At 40.1% G+C, this 20,816-nt stretch overlaps 1 protein-coding gene across 3 annotated transcripts in view; it reads right to left on the bottom strand.

Moving 5' to 3' along the window:
• Positions 1-20,363, bottom strand: part of LOC134360254 (matrix-remodeling-associated protein 7-like) — a 114,021-nt gene extending 93,658 nt beyond the window's left edge. For all 3 annotated transcript variants that reach the window (XR_010021295.1, XM_063074385.1, XM_063074386.1), the window contains exon 1: positions 19,901-20,363. Coding sequence is in view for 2 of the 3 variants with exons in the window: in XM_063074385.1 (XP_062930455.1) it covers positions 19,901-20,257 (357 nt within the window). In the remaining variant the exon portion in view is untranslated. The remainder of the gene's footprint in view (positions 1-19,900) is intronic.
• Positions 20,364-20,816: the final 453 nt, after the last annotated feature.

Here is a 20,816-nt window from a genome sequence, read left to right as displayed (position 1 = left end):
TGGAAGTGAGACGATACCAGAATAAAAAGTTCAAAGTAAAATTATTATTAAAGTCTATATATGTCACTACATACAACACTGGGTTTAATTTTCTTGGGGGCATACTCAATAATCTGATAACCATAATAGAATCAATGAAAGACAGCATCAACTAGATAGATAGATATACTTTATTAATCCCGAGGGAAATTTGGTTTTGTTACAGCCGCACCAACCAAGAATAGAGTGTAAATATAGCAGTACAAAAAATCCCAACAATCAAACAACAAAATGCAAACTATGCCAGATGGAAAATAAGTCCAGGACCAGTCTATTGGCTCAGGGTGTCTGACCCTCCACAGGAGGAGCTGCACGTTCGATGGCCATAATCAATGTGTCCATAATCAACTAGGCCTATAATCAATGTGCAAAAGAGAAACCGTGCAAATGCAAAATGAAAGAAATAATAATAAACAGAAAACATGAGATGAAGTCCTTGAAAGTGAATCCATAGGTTGTTGGAACATATCAGTGATGGGGCAAGTGCAGTTAAGTGAACACTTTGGTTCAACAACCTGACTGTTCCGGAACCTTGTGGTGCAAGTCCTGAGGCTCCTCTACCTTCTTCCTGATGGCAAGAGCAAAAACAGAGCATGACTGGGTGGTGGAGTGCCTGATAATGGATATTATTTCCCTGCCACAACGCTCCGTGTAGATGTGTTCAATGCTGGGAGAACTTTACCCATGATGGACTGGATAGTATCCACTACTTTCTGTAGGACTTTATGCTCGAGGGCATTGGTGTTTCCATACCAGGCTGTAATGCAACCACTCAATATACTCTGCACCCCACAAAAAGGTGGGCTTCTAGCTAGCCCTCCTTCCTCTCCCCCACATTGTTACTCTGGGTTCGTCCCCCTTCCTTTCCAGTCCAGAAGAAGGGTCTCAGCCCAAAACATTCACTGTTTTATTCATTTCCAAAGACACTGCCTGACCTGCTGAGTTACTCCAGTATTTTGTGTGTGTTGCTCTGGAACTCTAGCATCTACAGATTCAATTGTGAATAGATTTTAGGTTCCTAAACCCATAGTTCCCTGAAAGAAACAATACAGGTAGGGAGAAGCCAGCAAATGGTATGCCCGCCTTCAAAGGAATACAAAACTTGGGACAATGTTGCAACTTGACAAAATACTGGTTAAGTAGTACCTAATGTTCAATTGTTCAATTCAGATTGCCATATTAAATGAGCGATGTTGTAGATTCACCAGGATGCAACCCAAATGGGATTTTAGTTGCAATGAGACATAGGACATGCCTAGTTTGCTTTTCTTGAAGTGGAGGCCGAGGCGAGTCAATAGTAGAGAGTCAAAATTTTTCCCATGACAAGGGTATCCAAAGCAGAGGGTGTATGTTTAAGAGGAAGAGGTTTAGGGAATCCAAGGACAACATCCTCATCTGAAAACAAGTCTTTGGAACTCACTACCATGAAATGTAATCAAATATAGTAATATGGCGGCCCAGTAATGTAGCTGTTAGCTTAATGCTATTACAGTGCCAGTGGATCCAGGTTCAATTCCCACCACTGGAGTTTGTATGTTCTCCCTGTGACTTCATGGGTTTCTTCCCACATCCCATAGATGTATGGGTTAGTAGTTAATTGCTCACATGGGTGTAACTGAGTTGATTGGGCTGGAAGGACCGGTAACCATGCTGCAGCTCTAAAGAAAACCACCACCAAGATATTTAGAAAAGCAAAGGATACAGACTAAAGTGGGATTGTAGATGGGAAAAATGGGTCAACCCATGGAAGTGTACATGCAATCATACTCAAGGAAACACTTTCAGTTCCTTAATTCCAAATATTTGCATTTTAACCAAACAGATTTGTTATCTCTATAATAGATCATATGCTATATCAGCAAATAAGCTGCATCACTGCATGGTACAGAAGTTGCATTGTGGCAGACAGGAATGCTCTACAACGGGTAGTCAAGACTGTCCAATGCATCATTGGTACCAGTCTACCCGCCCTCAGAAGGGTGCTGGAAAAAGGCTAGCAATATCATGAAGGCTCCCAGCCACCCTACTCATGGACTGTCGGTCCTGTTCTCATCAGGGAGAAGGATCCTTAGCATCCACACCAGGACCACCAGACTCAAAAACAGTTACTTTTCCAAAGCAGTAAGGCTAATCAACAGCTCCACCCACTAACCCACTCCTCCACATCCCCAACTACCACTACTTTAACATTTCATATCAGTCACTTTATGTAAAAGCACTCCTGTACCTAGCATATTATGAACATACAATTCAAGTATATAAGCTATCTTGTATATGTATTTTTTTGTGATTGTATTCTTTATCTCACTGTCTTGGATCTGGAGTAAAAATTATTTCTCCTCCTTTACACTTGTGTACTTGAAGCGTCATTAAACATTATGGAATCTTGAATGAACAGTTAACCAAAGAAGCCTACTCCAACAAAGATGAAAATCTTTCCAAAGTTCCAAGCAGAGCAATGGCTAATGCAAAGAAAATAAGAGTGAAAGCTAACATAAAGTTTCCACTAACTACATAATACTAAAATCAAGATAGTTAACATCTAACTAAAATGATTTAAATGTTTGATCAGTGAACAAAAAACAGAAAAGGTTGCCCCACCGTTGTCAGAGTTTTGTCAGAGGTGCATTAGGATACTGTTAGATTGTCTAATCATTATGTGCTAGTCACTGGCCTGCTGTTTAAGTGCCCAGATTGACATTGTATGAATTAGCACAAGTCCAACTCACTGCTATACTGATAACTAGAAAAAAAATTCGGTGAGACTTCACACTGAACACTAGTCAGTGCAAATACGGTTGCATTTGGCTTGGCTTTGCTGACTCTACTTAAACAAATACTGTAACAGCATTTGCCAATATTGAAAGCACAAGCAGGTAAAAAGAACCTGCAATTATAGCCAAATGAAGTCTTCTCAAGACCATGCAGATTTTTCAAAATAGGAAAATGATATCATGCAACATTGCCTTTATTAGTACTTAATTTCACATGTGTGTTTTCATGTTATGGCTTCCCAGAACAACTTGTTCCTAGTAATTAATTTCAGCGTCCATCTGACTGCAAACCTGACGGAACACAAGGTATCAAATAGTTTTCCTTGGTCTCATTTGGCTTTAAAATGAAAAGTGAAGATGGTCAGAATTAAGGCTACTCTCAAAGGGGTATTAAAAAAATCTTTCCAATTTGAACTGCACATAATAGAATGGAGTATAATCAAACTTTAATACTGAAACTATGTTCAAGCTTTGTTTAACTACATTGGGCTTTAAATTGAGTATCAGCCTTTAAACAAGTGGGAGTGCATGAATCACAAAAAGGCTGGTTTGCTAGTGCAACAGGCTATCAATCAAATGGAATATTGGCCTTTATTGCTAAAGGGTTTGAATTTACGAGCAAAGAGGTTATAATGCAGAAGTACAGCATACTGGTGAGGCCACACCTGGAATACTGCATGCAATTTGCTCTCCTTACTCGAGGAGAGATATTCAGGCAGGTGCCATGTAGAGGTAGTTCACCAGGCTGATGAGGGAGATTAGCTTATGAGGAGATGAGAGATCGAGTCACTTGGGACTATACTCACTGGAATTCAGAAGAACGAGAGGGGATCTTATAGAAACAAAATTATGAAAGGGAAATACAAGACAGAAGCAGGAAAATTGTTTCTATTGCTGAATGAAAGAGCTGGTGGACATAGTCATAATATTTGGGGAAAAAGACTTAGGATGGAGATGAGAAGAAACTGCTTTTCAGCAGGGAAATGAATCTCTGAAATACTCTGCCCGGGGAAGCAGTAAAGGGTGGCTATTGAATTATATTTAAGGCAGTTTTTTTGGCATAGCAGGGGAATTAAGGGTTATGGGGAAAAGGCAGGTAGATGGAGCTGAGTCCGTGACCAAATCATCCCTGATTTTATTGAATGGAGGACCAGGCTCAAAAGGTCAGATGGCCTATTCTTGTTCCTATTCCTTATGTAATTGACAAGTTGAGCTCAAGCAGGTAAAGCAAACCATAGTTGGTTTATTTGCAGTACCAAGGGATTAGGCCAAAAATGCTGACAAATACTGAACCATTAAGATCAAGTGGAAGTTGCAAGCAAAACTAGGCCTGAATTCTGAACCACATTCAACACAATCACAGTTAAATACAATGCATTCCTCAAGTAATACAAGGCTCAAAAAAACACTCTTCAAGCTGAAATTATAACTACTCGTCCAAAAGTGATCAAAAATTTAACCTTATCTTCATGTCTGCAAACTCATGTTCAGAGAATCATTGACATACAATATAGAAATGGGCCCTTTCAGCTCATCTCACTAATGCAGACCATAGTTTTGTACACCAGTCCATTTGCTTGCATTGCAACCATGTCCCTCTGCTTTGCCTAGCCAAATACTGTCCATATGCCTTTTCAAAGACCTTTTAAATGTTTCATTACTTTTGTGTATACCATTTCCTTTGACAGCCCATTCCAGATGTTCATCACCCTTTGGGAAAAATTACTCCTTTTTAAATTTCTCCCTTGCTACTGCTTTAGGAATGAGTGCAGAATTTCTTTAACCATGTGTTCATCCTGCAAACAGTACACTGGCTTTCCAGCGACATAACACTGCTGCAAACATCTTCTGCAAAATCCTTGAATCTCAGCATTAAACTGCATGGATTGATTCTGCAAGTGTTTTAAACCATGCAAAGTTGTCAGAGATTTGTAATTCTTATAATACCTACACCACCTACAAGGGTGTGTCAACAGTTTCCAATGTACTGTAGAATCAAATTCAGGGAATTCAGTTAAATGGGTTGAGGGAAACTTCAGATAGATTTCATTTTGGAATATCATCTACATTCAGTAGCCACTTTAGGGACACCTGCTCATGAATGTAAATATTTCATTAGCCAAATATATTGCAGCCTCTCAATGCATAAAAGCATGACACGGTCAAGAGATTCAGATGTTGTTCCGACCAAACATCAGAATGGGGGAAGAAATAAGTAAGTGACTGACTGTAGAATGATTGCTGGTGCCAGACCAAGTGGGTTGAGTATCTCAGAAACTGCTGAACTTCTTGGATTTTCACACACAACAGTCTGTAGAGTTTACAGAGAATGGTGTGAAAAACAAAACAAAGAAATCCAGCGAGCAGCAGTTCGGTAGGCAAAATGCATTGTTAGTGAGAGGTCAGGAGAATGGCCGTACTGACTCAAGCTGACAGGAGGTGACAGTAATGCAAATAACCACATGTTGGAAAAGTGGTGTGCATCTCTGAAGGTTGAACCTTGAACTGCATGGGCTACAGCAGCAGAAGACCACAAGCATACAGCTTGTAGCTGCCCAAATCAAATTTTTAAACAAAAGCATTCAGAGTACTGGAAACAGCCAGTAGTCTGAGATAGACAAGCTGAATACAAGCTCACGTGGAACCTGTGCTTTTTACTCAACTGTAAACAAAACTAAATTCTATGCATCAAATTAAGAAAGCAATGGGTTGAACAATCTATTAATTAAATCTAGACCAAGCATCTACCCTTGTAAACTTCTGACACCAGATACCAATTGTGTTTCCTCCTCTTAAAAGGTACAAATTTTGTTCAAACATTTGCTATTCTAGTTACCAATTATCCTCTTAATAATCCATAGTCATTTACCATTGCTGACAGCAATCTGATGAAATTGCCCCAAATATTGTGCCTTATGTTCTGTGGATGTGGAAATATACTATTGTACAGATGTGGTACCGAACTCCTCAATAATTCCAGAAGTTTAAATAATTGCTTTGGATAAACAAATACTCATTTTATCAACTGTTTAGACTGAGACCAATACAGCCAACATTCAGGCAGGACACAATCAGTTAAGGAATGAAATATCCAAGTCAGTATTCAGATTTATTCCATGCAGTGGTTGAGCAGGTGATTACGCCTGAGGATATGCAAGGTGGCCAATACTGAGCATGGATTTAATTACATTTATGTATGGAATCTTGATAACAAATGCCGAAGTACTCATTAACTACACTTTGATTGTAATTTTGCAAAATTTCCAAATTAAACTCAAGCCTCAAAGAGCTATTTTACATTTATGGCAATCATGTACTTTAAGTTACTGCACTGAAAAGAAAAATTGTTCCAATCACAATATTCCTGTGCAATGTTAATCAACTTTCATTTTCTTTTAAGACTCAAGTAGCTGTTTAAAACATTTAACTGCTGTTAACCACTCCTTTCAATGCCAGAATTTTGAATGACAATATAGTCACTTCTGCAAAGTTACTGAAAAATATTTTCTAATCTTCAGAAAAGTACACTTCTCCAAACTTAGAAAGATGCTGTTTTCAATCACCAATCCAGAAGTTCCTCAAAATTCAGCTTGACTCACTTCTGCATCGTGAGCAAGAGAGAGTCATTCCTTAAGCACTTCCTAAATTGGATGATATCTGCAGCAAAATTGAAGACTGGCTTCATTGTTCAGAATGCACAGCCAGCATTAAAAATTCCTCAGCTAATGTTTCAAAAATTATATCTTGCTACATCAATCAGTAAAGTGCCTAAAGTTAATAGCAAGTATTCACTCTATAAGCATTCCTGGTTCAGGAATTGTTTAGTTGGCTAACAACTCAATTTGTTCTTTGTCAATTTGAAGTGTTGACTACCTTATCCAGTTTTATCCTAAGTAACTACTTGCATTTTTCTCCACATTATGTTTTGTGCACAAAACCAACATGTGGTCACACTTAACTGCTTGGTCTTGAGTCAGCTAGTAAATGCATTGGCACTGAAAGTTTTCACATATTTCACCACATGATTAACTGTGATAAAACTCTGCGATGCAGCATGGTGGTTACAGTAGGACTTCCCCAGAAAGTATCCTGGTTGTCGATACAAATAACATATTTCACTGTATGCTTCCATATACGTGGGACAAAATAGAGATCATCTTTTAACTACAATTGTCTATTTAAAGAGTGGTAAATACCTCAATTTCCTTCACAAACAATTCAGTACACCACTGACATAGTTTGCAACTATTTATCCTAAAACTGTAAAGTTACCCATGGCTTCACAATGCAGGCCAGCAATTTCTACCCGTACCTTGCCTTAAAGCCACATCCTACCAATAGTACACCTCAGTGAATTTTTTGGTATTGGTTGCATCAAGCTTGGTGAAAACTTAAATTTCAATTAATTGGTAGACAAAAAAAAAGTCAATGCCATTCAGTTCAAAACCCAGATGGAATGCCTTTACTACAGCAATTAATTTTATTAGATTTGCCAATGAACCTATTAACTCAAATTCAGCCAAGCACTGAGGAATTTTGTTCTACGCATGGATATGCAGCATTAAACCAAATATACTAGTTTAAACAAAATTTATTTTAAGCTGTGATAAACCTGGCATTATGTATCACTGCCATGCAAGTCCAAAGATTTGGGCAGTCATGGAACTATAGGTGGGGTGATAAATCCAGTTTTCTTCCAATTTTGAAATGCAATTCATAATATCCAAGCCAGAGAACTTCTTACTTTCTTCCTAAATCTGACATTCAAGCAAGTTGCAAATACAAGGATACACATTAAAAATCCTTTAAACCTTACAACAAATAACAAAGTTGACAGACTGAAAGTGCAAAATCATTCAATTCCACGCAACCAATTTGTTCCAATTACTCCAAGAAACCGCTCTTGGCTCAACCCAAAACCAGGTACTAGTCAATTTTCCATTGAAAGGTGTATTTCAATTCAGTGGAACTGCTGCAGTAAGAAAAATCACGTCCAAAATAATCATATCTGTGGAACCAAACCAGTTAATATTTCGGTTTTGCTGTATCAGAAATACTTACTTGTCTTGCAGTAGGTAATAGTTTGGAAGGACCAGTCAGATACAATGTCCCCCACAATTAGAGAAACTAGAACACTTAGAGCATTGACACATGATCAATAATCAGAAAGGAAGCTGCCAGCTATCAAGCAGAATGATACTCCAATTAGAATTTGCACATGAGAGAACAAAGCTCACTGGTGAAAGGCAAAGGAGTAAGTAATGAGAAAATGTAGAGCTTACAACAGTGCAGAACTGGACATGGGCCAGCTCAGAATGTGGGGGCTGATCTCGGTGCCATTTTATACTAAATCCTCTATATTCATGTGTTTATCTAAAAGTCTTTTTTAAAAAAAATAACAGTTTGCTTCCACTGCTACCCCTGGTAACCCAACCCAGACACCTACCACTAAATAAATCTTGGTCCTCATGTTGCCTTTAAACTCCAGTACTGCCACCACCTTAAAAGCATGTCCTGTGATTTGACATTTTTATCCTGCAGAGAGAGGGGAAAAAAATCTGATCATCTGCCCTATCAATTTGAAAACAAAAATGTCCTAAGCTTTTCCCTCAGCCTCCGATGCTCAGGATCAGATTTAATATCACTGGCATATGTCATGAAATTGTTGTTATGCAGCAGCAACACACTGCAATACATAATACAAATTGTAAATTATAGTAAGTGTAAAGTTAAATTAATAAGTAGTGCAAAAAAGGGGGGGGGGAAAGTATGAGGTAGTGCTGAGTTCAATGTTCATTCAGAAATGCCAAAAACAACCTATGTTGCCTTACAGCTCATAGCCTGCAATCCAGTAAACCTCTACTGTACTCTTTCCAGTCTCCACATCTTTCCTATAAATGAGCAACCAGCACAGCATACCATACTCCAACTGTAGTCTGATTAAAATTGTAAACAGCTGCATCATGGCTTTCTTACTCTCGTACTCGATGCCATACACATTTAACACTTTATTGACTTCTTTACTTCAAAATGCAGTAGCTCTTTTGATAGCTGACACTTGCAATAATAAATTGAGATCAACCTCAACCCTAGGGATACACTAGAATGTGTTGCACAGTTGGAGTTTTACTTTTGGATAAAGTGCAGACTGAGGTTCCATCTGCCCCATCAGATAGATTTGCTTTGGTTAGAGAACATGCCTATATCTTATTTCAAACAGCACCAAGCAAATCTTGTATGTTATGTCACATAGAAAAATACTCAGTTATTACCTTCTAGTAATCAAGGCCAAATAACTGAACTGGAGGCCCCATCTTCAATTCTGACTTAAAATATTCTTATTAGTCACCATCAATTTTTGAACCTTCACCCACCAACTTTGAAATCAATTTGGATCAATGAACTTCAATATCCAGTTGACACTTCATGCTAGATTTGGAGACATCAGCAAATTCAAATAGTAACCATTTATCCTTTAAACATGTTTCTTGCCCTATTACCCCTTCTTCTTACACCACTGCGATGCATGGTGAAGTTCCTGACCTTATTCAGAATCAGGATTACTGACAGAAAAATTTCACTACAGTGGCTTAGAATTCAAGTTTAATCAATTCGTAATAGATTAATCACAATGAAACTGGCAATGTTGCAGGACACAAACTGCTGCTTGATGTGGGTCTGCACTTAATATTCATTGACATATTTACTTGGATACCCAAGATACAATTATCAGAATCAAATCTACTCATGAGTCAATAGCTCTGGAATGCATCATTTCTGTAGGCTTTCAACCCTCTTAAGAAATTTCAGTTATGAAATGACACTGATCTCCTGTAATTTGTAAATGGTTTCCATCGAAGGAAATCAATAGCCAAACTTATCTGCCCTCAAACTGTCATCTTAGAAATAAAAACATTCTCTCATTCTTTTCATCCCAGGACAATAGCGTCTACATGGCACCAACATTCTCCAATATCCTTTATTTTGATCACAGAATAAAATGCCCTGTACAAGGCTTTTGCTATTGTATATCAAAGTTTTTGTTTAAAAAATACTTCTAGTCTAGCTTAGAAAGGATAACATGCTGTTTGCTAATCCTGAAATTAGGGCACTATGATAGCTAGCAGTTAGCACAATGCTACCACAGAATCAGAGTTTGGAGTTCAACTCCAGCATCAAGCTTGTACGTTCCTTCCTGGGTGTGGGTGTGTGGGGGTTTCCTCTAGGTGCTCTGGTTTCCTCCCACAGTCCAAAGCATGTTGATTAGTAGGCTGATTGGACATTGTGATTAAATTGGTTGGATTGCTAGGCAGCGCAGCTTGTAGAGCCAGAAGGGCCTATTCCATGCTATATCTCAAAATGAATCGATAAATGAATCGATTCTTACTATAAAGGAAGGTCACTCATCCAAAGTACCTGTATATTTAAAAAATTCTAATGAACACACAAATCCATTATTTTCTTCATTGATCTCAACCTCATTCCCCACAACCATTCTTTATGCAGACCAAAACTGTGCAACTTAGTAGCTTACTTATGTATCAATTTGTGATCAATTATTGGATTAATAATCAGAACCCTGGGCCAGCCATGTGAAAACAGGCAAATCCTGATATGACAGAAGAGCAAATTAAAATCATGTCATTAAATTTTCACTTCAACGGATATCATAACACTATTTGATAATACAAGAAAGCCATCATTTCAATTGTTTTATCTGATGCACGGAACCCAAACCATCTGCGAACTGACTTCAAAACACACAACTAAGCCTTTCAGTCAAGATTGGGTAATAACTTTGATAACTAAGATTGGGATCAACTTTTGAACTTGAGATGAAATCTTTCTAGCATTTCACCTTAGGTGACCTTCTTGGGCCTCAAATAGGTCAGAAGTAATCTTGCAGATAGTTTAAAACTCTACAATACAGGTGGCACACCTCTTATCCGAAAGTGTTTCAGATTTTGGGATATTTGCATTTATATAATGAGATAGGTACTTTGGAGATGGACCAAAAGTCTAAACACAAAGTCCAGTTACATTGCATACAATTACCCTGAAGGTAGTTTTATATAATATTTTCAATAATTTTATGCAAGAAACAATGCGTTCATTGTTCCATCAGAAAGGTAAGCCATCACTGGTGGATAGTCAGTGGCTGTTTGGCACCACCGTCATAGCTGACTCCGAATGTATGTGCTACTGGTAAGCAATCTGTCTTACACTTGTTTATCACACATGCTGATTCAGCCATTTAGCGTGTTAGATTGTCAATAGCTACGATCTTGACAAACTCAATGAATTTCCCTGTTGCTTCATTATCAGTAGACACTTTATCACTGCAAATCTTTAAAAATTTAATGCATGCCTTGTCTAATTTTTCTGCAACCAGTCTGCTGAATATGCACAACCATGTTCAATTTTCAGTTCGCCATGCTAGATCTTTGCTTGTTTCATGATCAGCATACCGTTAAGCAGCATTATGTTCACTCTGACATGGACAATATACGATCGAGATCTTCATTTCTCACTTTATAAAGTGTTTCTCTATTTTTCATTAACTTTTGTTTACTACATATGAGAGGTCACTTCTCAGAATTGTCTGTGGTGCACAGAGATCTGCACATCGCCTCGGAACCTTCCCAGCGGCTTGTGGAATTTTCAGATTGCGAGATCACGCCAACAGTAAAAAAAAAATAATTTAGGATTTCAGAGGTTTCAGATTTTAGAATTTTGGATACAGGGTGCTCAACCTGTTCCTATGCAACACCTTCAAAAATGTATTCAGCCCCCAGGACTATTTTCACATTTTACTGTCTCATTTCCTAAATTTAAAATATATTGAAGTAGATGTTTTTGAGCTAATCTACAAAACATTGTGTATCATGTCCAATCAAAAGAAGAATTTCAAAACCCGTCAGCAAATTGCTACAAGTTAAAAACCAAAATTGAGGCTGAAAAGGAATCTACCCTCTTGATAATAACTATGCTAACTTTCCGCAGGTGCAATACTGTATATTACCAAGTCACCTACGACATCGATGTAGAAAATTGGAGAATCAGCTGAATAAATACCCCCCTCTCTGAAAGCTCCAACCGTATGGTATATTTTCCACAGACCAAACCAAAATAAAGACAAAAGAACATTCAAGGCAAGTCAGGGAAATGATAATAGAGGAGCAAAGAGTACAAGACCAATTGAAACATACTGAACTTGGAGCTCAGCGCAGTCTATCCTGCAAAAGTGAAAACAAAAATGAAACCACAGCCACACTTCCTAGGTCAGGCCACCCCTTTAAGCTTAGTTGTCGGAGAAGAATGGCACTTGTAAAAGAAGCTGTGATGTCAACAAGCACTGAGTGAGCTACAGAAGTCAGTGGCTACAAACGGAGATGAAGTTCACTACTCCACAATCTCCAAGTCCTTGCACAAAAAGGGTATTTGCGGAAAAGTGGCAAGGAAGGCATCCAAGCTTTAAAAAAAAAAAGCACAACCTTTCCACTAAGGACTTTGCAAAGTGCCACTTAGAAGATACTGTAAAGATTTGGAAGAATGCCGTGTGGACTGATGAGTCTGAAGTGTAACATTTTGGCCTCAACACTAAGTAGATGGTGTAAATCTAATGCTCACATCAGCCAGGTAGCTCCATCCCTACTGCAAGGCAAGGTGGAGGTCGGATCATGCTATGAATTGACTTTATTACTCACATCCTTCATATACATGAGGAGTAAAAATCTTTACTTTACATCTCCATCTAAAAGTGCAATGTATAGTAATTTATAATAAATAGTATGTACAATAACACAGTCAGTACAACATAGAAATACAATTGTGCCAGCATGAATTAATCAGTCTGATGGCCTGGTGGAAGAAGCTGTCCCAGAGCCTGTTGGTCCTGGCTTTTATACTGCGGTACTGTTTCCCAGATGGTAGCAGCTGGAACAGTTTGTGCTTTGGGTCCCCAGTGATCTTTTGGACCCTTTTTACACACTGGTCTTTATAAATGTCCTGAATAGTGGGAGGTTCACATCGACAGATGCGCTGGGCTGTCCGCACCACTTTCTGTAGAGTCCTGCGATTGAGGGAAGTACAGTTCCCATACCAGGCAGTGATACAGCCAGTCAGGATGCTCTTAAATGTGCCCCTAGAGAAAGTTCTTAGGATGCTTTTCAGTAGAACAGACTGAAAATCTGGTCCAAGATTGATAAGAAGATTAATGCTGCTAAATATAAAGAGATCCTGGATAGAAACCTACTAGTCTCTGCCAGAAAGTTTAAACAAAAAGAGGAAGTTAGTCCTTCAGCAGGACGATGACCCAAAGCACACTGCCAGAGCAACCATGGAGAGGCTTCAAATGAAGAAAGCTGAAGTCCTCAAGTAGCCCAGTCAGACTCCTGATCTTAAGCTGCTCAAAAATCTCTGGTAGGACCTCAAGATTGCTGTCTATCGTCAATCCACAACTAACCTGGCATAGCTTGAGTAAACTTGCAGAGGCAAATCTTGCTCCAACATAATAGAGTCTTATCCAAAAAGACAACTGGCTGTAATAGCTCGAAGAGGTGGAACTGAGCAAAGGGGGATGAATAGATTTGAACTGCTGGCATTTCAGTTTTTGAATTTTTAGTTTATCATGCTTTACAATTTTGCCTGATTTTTGGGCTCTACTGTGGGAAAAAAAAAAGAACATGTGATTCACAAAAATTTTCAGCTAAATTGATCAAAATCCTTGATTGCAATGTTCATCTATGTGAATAATCGGTTGGGGGCTGAATACTTCCACAATGCACTGTATACCACTAGACAGATATTTAGGCACAGGCTGAAAACATTCAAGCAAGTAACACTGAAGCTGCTAATCAAAACCCAAACTGGACGAGTCACAAACACTGGTTACATTCGCAAGAGAGACTGCGTATGCTGCGGTGCTCGTATCACCACCTGACGAAAATTCATCTAGTATTGTCAAGTCAGTAACATAATAAGATTCTCAGCTTGCCTTAGAGTACAGTTCACTCAAGCAGCTCAACACCACCCACAGCGTCAATCACTTCCCATCAGCCATTCTTAACATTCCCTTCACTCCCACCCCTGAGACTACACTGTGAACATCTATAAAATCTACTGCAGTTTTAGTCTAGACTAGCCTGACAGCACTTCCTACCCTCCTGATCTCCACCAAGAACCAGGGCAGCAGCTACGTGTTACCCTGAAGCATTCACACTATTCCAACTTGGAAGTACTTTCCCCAGAAAGCAGACAGTGCTTCAAGGTAACAGGCCACGACGACCTCAAAGGCAATGGAGACAAGAAATAAACACCAGCACTGGCAACAACTCCACATGCAAGTTATTTCAATTCTTTCCCTTTTCAAAAGCAAGTGATCAGAACCGATTTCATTCCACTGACCTTGCTCAAGTCCGATCTCCAGTCTGTCCTCAAGAAACTTGAGCTGCAATATCCTTCAGGAATTTCCCCTCAACGTTTAGGTACATTTGGAATGAAGAGCAGGAAATTGAATAATGACTGCAGAGACTAGAATCCAGAGCAGCAATCTGTTGGAGGAACTCAACAGGTCGAACAGCATCTGTGAGGGGGTTTGGTGGCAGCACGGGGAAGGAAGAATTATTTACATTTCAAAAAGGTGATGAATCTCCTGGAATTCTCTTCCCTCGAGAATGGTGAAGGTGATGTTAATAGCGTATTAAATAGGAAAGAGATATGAATAATCATGGGATTGAGGGCTCTGGAGAATACGGCAGATTCACATTACCATGTTGGAAACTATAGTTAATTTTATTTTAATTAAACTTGACCGTGTTTTATTACCAATCACAAATTAAAATTGCATTTTGCTGGCAAGTGCTTGGTTGCCACAAAGAAGTCAAAACATCTATTTCACCAAGTTAATAAGCTACCAAAGCCATGGATACAGTGCTTAAGGATCAATCTTGAGATATTTGCAATTTAAATATAACCCACAGATGTTAAATTTTCAGCCATCCAGAGCATGGTGAATCTTTGGAACAAGCTGTCAGAAGATTTATTGATGCAGATACAACATTGTCATTTAATAAGCACTTGGATAGGTATACAAGGGACAGGGTTTAGAGGGATACTTGGTGTATTGATATCCATGTTGTATTGATTTCTATTAAAATTAATTGCGATGCCTGTCTATTTGACCACCTGCCATCTTGTAGCAATTAACTTCACAATACACTACTGCAATGGTTGTCTCATGCAAGTGCAGAAAATAGAATTGTACCATCCCTTCCAAGTGAAAATCATTAATATGAAAATCTATGACACCAACTCATCCCTAGGCAATACCTATATTCACTTGATTATTCACCTTGATCCTGTCTATTATTCATCATGGTTATGAAATTGACCATGTCCCTCAAAGCATATGGCACAAACTTTGCCAATATTCCAGTTGTGGCACCCAGAAGCTCAAGATTGCCATCCGAGTCTGGCATGAGGACTCCCAAGTCCCTCTGATGTTTGAATTTTCTCCCCATTTAGACAGCAGTCTGGACTATTATTCCTTTTACCAGAATGTATTATATACATTTCACAACACTGTATTCCATCTGCCACTTTTTTGTCCATTCTTCCAATTTGTCCAAGTCCTGCTGCAACCTCATTGCTTCCTCAGCATTACCTACCACCCCCCCCCCCAACTGTCTCCGTATCACCTGCAAACTTTGCCTCAAACCATCAATTCCATTATCTAAATCAATAACAAATAATGTGAAAAGTAGCGGTCTCAATACTGACCCGAGGAACACCACGAAGTCACTGACAGCCAACCAGAAAAAGTCCCCTTTATTCCCACTTGCCGCCTCCTGCCTGTCAGCCATTCCTTTATCCATGCCAGTATATTTCCTGTAACGCCATGGAATTTTATCTGAAGCAGCCTCATGTGTGGCACCTTATCAAAGGGTTTCTAAAAATCCAAGTAAATGACATCCACTGCCTCTTCCTTGTCCACCCTGCTTGTTACTTCCTCAAAGAACTCTAACGGATTTGCCAGGTAAGATTTCCCTATACAGAAACCATGCTTTGACTTATTTTATCATTAGTCTCTAAAGTGCCCCAAAACCTCATCCTTAATAATAGACACCAACACTTTTCTAAATCACTCAGGTTGGGCTAACTGGCCTATAATTTCCTTTCTTTTGACTTCCTCGCTTCTTAAAGAGTGCAGTGACTTTTGCAATTTTCCATTCCTCCAGGACCATGCCAAATATCAAGTGATTCTTGAAAGATCATGACCAATGCATCCATGCCCCACTATGGCTCCTCTCTTATTTCAGATTCAGAATCAGGTTTATTATCACCTGCATGTGACATGGAACTTGTTAACTTAGCAGCAGCAGTTCGATGCAATACATAATATAGAAAAAATAAAGTAGTAAATCTTATTCAATGCACCTTATACAGTATATGTATATTGAATATATTAAAAATTGTGCAAAAAACAGAAATACTATAAATTAAAAAGCGAGGTAGTGGCCAAGGGTTCAATGTCCATTCAGGAATTGGATGGCAGATGGGGAAAAAGCTGTTCCTGAATCACTGAGTGTGTGCCTTCAGGCTTCTGTACCTCCTACCCGATGGTAACAGTGAGAAAAGGGCATGCCCTGGGTGCTGGAGGTCCTTAATAAAGGACACTGCCTTTCTGAGACACCACTCCCTGAAGATGCTCTGGGTACTTTGTAGGCTAGTGCCCAAGATGGAGCTGACTAAATTTACAAGCTTTTGCGGCTTCTTTCAGTCCTGTACAGTAGCGCCCCCCCCCCCCATACCAGACAGTGAGGCAGCCTGTCAGAATGCTCTCCACGGTACAGCTATAGACGTTTTTGAGTGTATCTGTTGACATGCAGAATCTCTTCAAACTCCTAACGAAGTGTAGCCGGTGTCTTGCCTTCTTTATGTTGGGACCACGTTAGCTCCTCAGAGATCCTGACACCCAGGAACTTGAAACTGCTCACTCTCTCCACTTCTGATCCCTCTATAAGGATTGGTGTGTGTTCCTTCATCTCACCCTTTTGGAAGTCCACAATCAGTTCTTTCGTCTTACTGATCTTGAGTGCCAGGTTATTGCTATGGCACTACTCATGTACGTCCTCTCGTCACCACCTGAGATTCTACCAACTATAGTTGTATCGTCAGCAAATTTATAGATGGTATTTGAGCTATGCCTATCCACACAGTCATGGGTATAGGGAGAGTAGAGCAGTGGGCTAAGCACACACCCGAGGTGCACCAGTGTTGATTGTCAGTGAGAAGATATTATCACCGATCCGCACAGATTGTGGTCTTCTGGTTAGGAGATCGAAGATCCAGTTTCAGAGGGAGGGACAGAGGCCCAGGTTCTGTAACTTCTCAATCAGGATTGTGGGAATGATGGTATTAAATGCTGAGCTATAATCGATGAACCAGCATCCTTACATAGGCGTTTGTGTTGTCCAGGTGGTCCAAAGCTGTGTGGAGAGCCATTGAGATTGCATCATGACCATCATGATCAAAGCACTTCATCACTGCAGATGTGAGTGCTACCAGGCAATAGTCATTAAGGCAGCCCCACTATTCTTCTTTGGCACTAATGTAATTGCTGCCTTTTTGAAGCAAGTGGGAACTTATGTCCATAGCAGTGAGAGGTTGAAAATGTCCTTAAATACTCCCACCAGTTGGTTGGCACAGGTTTTCAGAGCCTTACCAGGTACTCCATCTGGACCTTCCACCTTGAGAGGATTTACTCTCTTTAAAGACAGCCTAACATCAGCCTCTGAGACAGAGAACACAGGGTCATCAGGTGCAGTAGGGATCTTCACAGCTGTAGTTGTATTCTCCCTTTCAAAGCGGGCACAGAAGGTGTTGTGTTCATCTGGTATTGAAGAATCGCTGCCATTCATGCTATTGGGTTTTGCTTTGTAGGAAGTAACGTCTTGCAAGCCCTGGCAGACATACCATCTCTTTTTCTCACCTGCCTCTGGTGTCCATCCTCCATCCCTTTCTGCCATAATCCATTCTCCTTTCCTATCAGATTCCTTGTTCAGCCCTTTACCTTTTCTACCCATCACCTCACAGTTCTCTCTTCATCCCCCATCTACCTACCTTCACCCTCCAGCTTGTATTCTTTCCCTCCCCTTCTTTCCAGTCCTGATGAAAAGTCTTGGCCTGAAACATTGACTGTGTCCTTCCCGAGATGGTACCTGACCTGTTGAGCTTCTCCAGCATTTTCTGTGTGTTGCTATGAAAAACCAGCCTACAGGAAAACAGTCAGCTCCATGCTTAAGCTGCCCCAAGTACAATCTACCATGCAAACAAAAATTGAGGAGTTATGTCTTCAGCTTGGAAAGATTGCAAACAGGGCAGCTACCTCTAAACATGGAAGCCATCCTACCAACAAGAGAAATTGCTTAACTGTAGGTAACAAGTTGGGCTTAATTTTGTAATAATTCACCCAACTACAGAAGACAAGATGTACACTTGGCTTACAGGAGTTGACAACTAAAAAATTAACTTTACGGTCTAGTCATTTAAAAAATGAATTGGCAGCTATGTGAACACAGTGAATGTTTCTCCTTTGCACCTCCTACAGAAAATATTTCTCATCTCCTGAAATTTAGAACAGCTTTTCTAATTAATGTTGATCAAATTATGTAATTGGATTCCTTCACTCCCAAGTCAGTTATTTGATTAGGATAACTAAACTAGATGCTGAACAGAACATCAATATACAGATAATATATAGAAGTTTCTGACCGTCAGAGAACTCATTAATAGTTCATATCAATAATCTCATTTACAACCTCCTCACAGATGCTGATGGAAGATTTCCCCACTGATTGCACTTTATTTCTGCAATTAAATTGCGCGTCAAGAATGGACGATTGCTTAGTTTACCCACCTAGTTGCGTCCTCCTGGCCAAAGGAAGTATTCACTCAAGGTCCAACTTTAAAAGATTTTCTACTGTGAAAATGTCAATTGTCGCGAGCAGCGAGACAAAACAAAAATCACTCGTTTATTCTGCTCGAAAACACTAAACCCTATAAATCTGTTATCTCGCGTGATTTTGAGATGCCGTATGGGTTGTTTCATTTGGATAGTGTCTGACGCAAATTCAGAAGTTAAAGAGACTGTAGATGTTGTAATCTGGAATAACGAAAAATCTGCTGCAGAACTCTGCGGGGAAAGGAATTGTCGACGTTTTTTTGGGAGGGGGGAACCTCACATCAGGGCCGATTACATTTCAGCCCCGATGCAGCGTTTCAACCCGAAACGTCAACAGTTCTTTTCTTCCCGCTGATGCTGCTCGGCCCGCTGAGTTCCTCAATCTGAGAGTTAGCAGTACAAAGAACAGATTAAGTAACGCTTAGTTTAGGTCGTAGAAATGACCCGAGAGTTAAATTTAAAAAGGAACACAACATATGAACAAGGAGTTTAAGGTAACCAGGGAGAACAAGCCGCTGTTCCAAGAGGCGGAGGTGGTCCGCGTCCAGTGTCACCTGCCGCCTGTCTGTACTGTACTGGACTGGACCAGAACGGCGGGGTACAGCAGACTGTGCGTCACACCCACTCGGCCCATTGTTGTCTCGGTGCAGTTAGAAAATTTAGGAATTACATCCAGACTTCAGCCAAAGTGTAATTAATGCTTTTGGATCAAGAATAAACTCCGTAAAGTTAATTAAAATATGCTCTTGATTACTCAAAACTCCATGGGTTAATTTGAAAAAAATAACTGAACGCCAGCAATGCGTGTCGAGGCGTTTCTCGGTGCGCTGTTGAAGAGGAGCTATTGATCGGGTGTTGGATGTGGAGCCAATGCAGCAGCGGCAGAGCTCTCTCCCCAGCACCAGATGTTGTCGACTGCCTCACAACAGCAACTTTTTTAGAAACAAAAACGCCATAGGCGAATCCTGGCGAGTATTGAAACTTGGACGAATTTGCTCCACGTCACCTTGCCCTAGACGCGTAGGCAATAAGACTTTCACTTCCAATAATATACCGCTCCACCGAGAAATAAACGTCGAAAAGACAATTTGAAATAACGGGGCGTTCTCTTTGAGAATATTACCTTAAGTTTTTCCTCTGGGCGAGTGGGCTCTTGCTTTACTTGGCTCTCCCTCTCCTGGGAAGGCGCAGGCTCCTGCTGCCCATCCGCCGCCCCGACCTCTTCCACCGTCAGCTTCGCTTTGGCTGGCTCCGATTCCCCGACCCCCACCTCCTCGCTCACATCTTCGGGTTTTCTCTCATTCTCTGTCTCGCTTTTCGGCTTTTCTTCGGCATTGTTCTCGTTAACTTTGGAACTCGCTGCCTCGTTCTTGGCGGTCTCATCCGAAGCTCTGAATTTCAGATACAAAGAGGCAGCCAAGACCGCCAGCAGGGTAAAGAGTAAGGGAACAGCCAGATACCCGTCCACCGCCAACTCCATCCTCGATTCCAGCAGCAACAGCCCACTCAGATTCCGCTCCCACTACAATCCAGTTACCCTGCTGCCTAACAACGCTGCTGAACTAAAGCACAGAGATGACATAGAGCGATGAATCGGATTTTAAAAGAGGTCGTCATTTCCTACAGCCCGCCCTCCTTTCGACATTAAAGGCACAGCTATCCCAACATAATACCCATCCTGTGTTCATCACCGCCTTGTTCTATTTAGTTCTATATGTATAATGTTCTATATAAGATGAACTCATGATCTTTCAATCTACCTCGTCCTGGCCCTTGATCTTCATTTGTCTTTCTTTATAAATGTAACATGTTATTTTTTTTCCCTTTTGTATTACGTCCATGACTTGCATGGCCTGTTCTGTTTGAGTGGGATACAAAACAAAAGCTTTTCGCAGTTCTCAGGACTTGTGACGATGATAAACCAATATCTAATCATACTCTCTATGCGTATTACTGCCTCACTGCCTTCTTATACAGTGCTTATAAAAAGTATTCACCCCCGCCCCCTTGGAAGTTTTCATGTTTTATTGTTTTACAAC

The sequence above is a fragment of the Mobula hypostoma genome, chromosome 22 (assembly GCF_963921235.1).
Source record: "Mobula hypostoma chromosome 22, sMobHyp1.1, whole genome shotgun sequence".
Lineage (NCBI taxonomy): Eukaryota > Metazoa > Chordata > Chondrichthyes > Myliobatiformes > Myliobatidae > Mobula > Mobula hypostoma.
The sequence above is the reverse complement of the archived record's forward strand: the minus strand, read 5'-3'. Positions and strand labels throughout refer to the sequence as shown.